Source organism: Geospiza fortis, unplaced genomic scaffold, assembly GCF_000277835.1.
Source record: "Geospiza fortis unplaced genomic scaffold, GeoFor_1.0 scaffold527, whole genome shotgun sequence".
Lineage (NCBI taxonomy): Eukaryota > Metazoa > Chordata > Aves > Passeriformes > Thraupidae > Geospiza > Geospiza fortis.
The window spans coordinates 29,504-33,907 of NW_005054757.1; the positions used below are offsets into that span (position 1 = coordinate 29,504).

At 54.2% G+C, this 4,404-nt stretch overlaps 1 protein-coding gene across 1 annotated transcript in view; it reads left to right on the forward strand.

The window, feature by feature from the left end:
- POLA2 (DNA polymerase alpha 2, accessory subunit) overlaps nt 1–4,398 on the forward strand; it is a 9,022-nt gene extending 4,624 nt beyond the window's left edge. Inside the window, exons 5-11 of the mRNA XM_031065391.1 lie at nt 754–792; nt 893–966; nt 1,484–1,592; nt 2,262–2,368; nt 2,698–2,757; nt 3,040–3,166; nt 3,792–4,398. Coding sequence (XP_030921251.1) covers nt 754–792; nt 893–966; nt 1,484–1,592; nt 2,262–2,368; nt 2,698–2,757; nt 3,040–3,166; nt 3,792–4,001 — 726 coding nt within the window. The 3' untranslated portion in view covers nt 4,002–4,398. The remainder of the gene's footprint in view (nt 1–753; nt 793–892; nt 967–1,483; nt 1,593–2,261; nt 2,369–2,697; nt 2,758–3,039; nt 3,167–3,791) is intronic.
- The last annotated feature ends 6 nt before the right edge of the window (nt 4,399–4,404 follow it).

Below are 4,404 nucleotides of genomic sequence, written 5' to 3' on the forward strand. Positions count from 1 at the left end.
TCACCCTCATTAACCCGAGCTTTAATTAACCTCACCCTCATTAACCCGAGCTTTAATTAACCTCACCCTCATTAACCCGAGCTTTAATTAACCTCACCCTCATTAACCCGAGCTTTAATTAACCTCACCCTCATTAACCCGAGCTTTAATTAACCTCACCCTCATTAACCCGGCCCTGCAGCCCCCAGAGCTCGGGAGGCTCCAAACCCCGCGAAGGTCCCACGGAAACCCCATTGCTGAACCCAAACACGGTTTTCACCCTAAAAGTGCCCAAATCTCGCTCACCCTCATTAACCCGAGCTCGAAAGGCTCCAAACCCCACGAAGGTCCCATGAAAACCCCATTGCTGAACCCAAACCTCTCAGTTTTCACCCTAAAAGTGCCCAAATCTCTCATTTTTCACCTAAAAGTGCCCAAATCTCTCATTTTTCACCCTAAAAGTGCCCAAACCTCTCATTTTTCACCTAAAAGTGCCCAAACCTCTCAATTTTCACCCCCAATCCCCAAAATCCCCATTTCTCACCCCAAAGTGCCAGAAAATCTCAATTTTCACAGCAAACGCTGCCCTTGGCATTAAATCCTGATTCCCTCCCTGGGCACAAGGCATGGATTTCAGCAATTTCCCCTTTTTGGCCTCATTGTGCCCCGAAATTTTGGGGCTTTGGGCTCAAGCGTGGGGTTCATTGATGAGAATTGTTAACAACGATAATTTCGGGGATGATTTTTTTGCCGATTTTCTCCATTTTTCCGCAGTTTGGGCCCTTCCTGGACGCCAAGCACGAGCAGGTGGAGGTGAGGAGGGATCCCCCCGAAATCCCTGCGGCTTTGGGGCGGCACCAAATCCCCAAAATCACCGGAATCGTTCAAATCCTGTGGTTTTGCCCCATTTTAGAGCTGCCAGCTCCTGAGCCCCTTCTCGGACGTGTTCAGGCTCTGCCTCAGGACCATCATCGAGGGCACCAGGAGGTGGGGATGGACCCAGCCCCAAATTCCCCATTCCCACTGGGGTTTTTTCCCCAAATCCGCCACTTTTCACCCCAAAAATCTCTTTTATTCCTCCCCAATCCCATTTTCCCCTCTTTTTCCCCAGCACTGCATTTGGTGCCCTCTCTCTGGAGCATCTCCCAGGAGCTGCTCACAGAACCAGCCCCAAATTCCCCATTCCCACAGGGATTTTTTCCCCAAAATCACCACTTTTTTTCCCAAAATCACCACTTTTCACCCCAAAAATCTCTTTTATTCCTCCCCAATCCCATTTTGCCCTCTTTTTCCCCAGCACTGCATTTGGTGCCCTCTCTCTGGAGCATCTCCCAGGAGCTGCTCACAGAACCAGCCCCAAATTCCCCATTCCCACAGGGATTTTTCCCCAAAATCACCACTTTTTTCCCAAAATCGCCACTTCTCACCCCAAAATCACCACTTTTTTTCCCCAAATCACCACTTCTCACCCCAGAACTCTCTCATTTTGCCCGTTTTTCCCCAGTTCTGGCTCCCAGCTGGTTTTGGTGCCCTCTCTCCGCGACGTCTCCCACCACTTCGTGTACCCTCAGCCGCCCTTCTCCTTCCCGGACCTGCCCAAGGAGGACAGAGCGGTACCGGCCCCAAAATCCACGGTTTTCTCCCCAAAACATGAATTCCCAGGAGGTTCCCCACCCCTCCAGCCGGGATTTGGGCTGAAATTCCCCCTTTTTCTGCCAGGGGCACAAAGGATTTGGGATAATTGGAATTCTGGAGCTCCCAACCCTTTTTGGGTTCAAATTCCTTCATTGAATGATTTTTATCCCTTGGGAGATCTTCCTGCAGAAAATCCAGCTCAGCCCTGGGGATTTTAGGGGAACATTTTGGGGGTTTAAGGAAAACTGGATGGGATTGGGGCGATTTTGAGGTGATTTAGGACAAATTTGGGGCATTCTGGAGCAGATTTGGGGCATCCCAGGGGGGTTTTGGGGCATTCCAGGGTGGGTTTGGGGCATTCCAGGGGGTTTTGGGGCATTCCAGGGTGGGTTTGGGGCATTCCAGGGGGTTTTGGGGCATTCCAGGGTGGGTTTGGGGCATTCCAGGGGGTTTTGGGGCATTCCAGGGTGGGTTTGGGGCATTCCAGGGGGTTTTGGGGCATTCCAGGGTGGGTTTGGGGCATTCCAGGGGGGTTTTGGGGCATTCCAGGGTGGGTTTGGGGCATTCCAGGGGGTTTGGGGGCATTCCAGGGTGGGTTTGGGGCTCCCAGGGCTGTCCTGGTGTCCATCCCGTGTCCGTGTGTCCAGCGCGTGCTCCTGGTGCCCGAGCCCTGCACCCTGGACATCGACGGCGTCGTCCTCGGCCTCACCTCCACCGACCTCCTGTTGCACATGGGGGCTGAGGAGATCAGCAGGTGCCTCTTTTGAACCTTTTTCTCCTTTTTTTTTAACATTTTCTCCCCTTTTTTTTGACCTTTTCCCCCTTTTCTTTAACCTTTTTCCCTTTTTGTTTAACCTTCCCTTGCCCTTTTCTTTGTTTAACCTTCCCTTCCCCTTTTCTTTAACCTTCCCCCCCCTTTTTTAGCATTTTCCTCTTTTTTTCCCCTTTTCTCCTCTGCCTTTTCTCTCTTCCCTTCCCCTCCCAAATCCCCTCTTTCACCCCATTTTCCTTTTCCTTTTTCCCATCCCATTTTTTCCCATTTCCTCGCTTTTCTCACCCATTTCTCTCCCCTCCCTCCCACAGCTCCTCCGGGCTCTCCGATCGCTTCACTCGGATCCTGCGGCACGTCCTGACCCAGCGCAGGTGAGCACCTCCCAAAAACGGCTTCTTTCTGCCCAAAACCCCCTTTTTCCTCCCCAAACCCCCTCTGTCCTTCCCCAAAATCACCACTTTTCACCCCAAAAATTTCACATTTTTCCCCTCCAATCCCATTTTTCTCTCCAAACCCCCATTTTCCTCCCCCAAAAATCCCTTTTTCCTCCCTAAAACCCCCGTTTCCTCCCCAAAAACCTCCTTTTATCTCCCCAAACCCCCTTTTTCCTCCCCAAACCCCCCATTTCCTCCCCCGAATCCCTTTTTCCCCAGTTTCTACCCCCTGTACCCGCCCTCCGAGGAGCTCAACGTGGATTTCGAGGCTCTGGGGGCGTTCGCGGCGCTGCCGGTGACCCCGGACGTGCTGGTGACGCCCTCGGAGCTGCGATTCTTCATCAAGGTGGGACCGGGCCCGGGGGGCTTTGGGGTCTGGCTGGGCTGGGGGTCCCAGTTCCTCTGTACTCATGGATTTTTTACTCCCATCCTGTCCCTGTCCCTATCCCTTCTCCCTCTTCCCCTGTTCCCTTTCCCATCCCCTGTCCCTTTTCCTTGTCCCCTTTTCCTTTGCCCCTGTCCCCATCCCTGTCCCCTGTCCCTTGGACCGAACCCTGTTCCCTGTCCCCTTTCCCTGTCCCATTTCCCTGTCCTTTGCCCCGTCCTTGTCCCCATCCCCATTTCCCTGTCCCCATCCCTGTCCTTTGCCCCTGTCCCTTTTTCCCTGTCCCTCTTCCTGTCCCTGTCCCCTTTTCCTTGTCCCCCTGTCCCTTTTCCGTCCCTCCTCTTGTTCTCCATCCCTGTCCCATTTCCCTGTCCCTCTGTCCCCTTTTCCCTGTCCCCATCCTTGTCCCCTGTCCCCATCCTTGTCCCCTGTCCCTATTCCCTGTCCCCATCCCTGTCCCATTTCCCTGTCCCTCTGTCCCTGTCCCCATCCCTGTCCCATTTCCCTGTCCCTCTGTCCCTGTCCCCTTTTCCCTGTCCCCATCCTTGTCCCCCTGTCCCCCTGTCCCTGTCCGTCTGTCCCTCAGGACGTGCTGGGCTGTGTCTGCATCAACCCCGGCCGTTTGACCAAGGGCCAGGCCGGGGGCACCTACGGGCGGCTGCTGCTGCGGAGGGACGGACGTGGGGACCGAACCACGGACAGAACCACGGACAGGGATGGGGACATCGCCAGGGACAATCCCGGGGCCGCCCCCCGGAGCAGCCCCTGCGTGGCCGCCCAGGTCGTGAGGATTTGAGCTCCAGCTCTGCCCCTTCCCACCCAGGGCTGCAGGAACTGGGGCGAAACCCCTGGAATTTGGGAAAAACTCCTGGAATTTGGGAAAAACCCCTGGAATTTGGGAAAAACTCCTGGAATTGGGGTGAAACCCCTGGAATTTGGGAAAAACTCCTGGAATTTGGGAAAAACTCCTGGAATTGGGGTGAAACTCCTGGAATTTTGACTCCTGGAATTCTGGCTAAAACCCCCAAATCGTTCTGCACATGGAGGATTTCCCCAGGAGAATTCAGGATTCGGGAATTTGGGAAGGGGAATCCGGGCGTGGGATCCTCCCTGTCCCGGGCTCTCCCCTCGCCTTTGGTGGCCTCCTTAGGGGACGTGGAGGTCAATTAATCCAAACCCAATTAATTCATTACGGATTC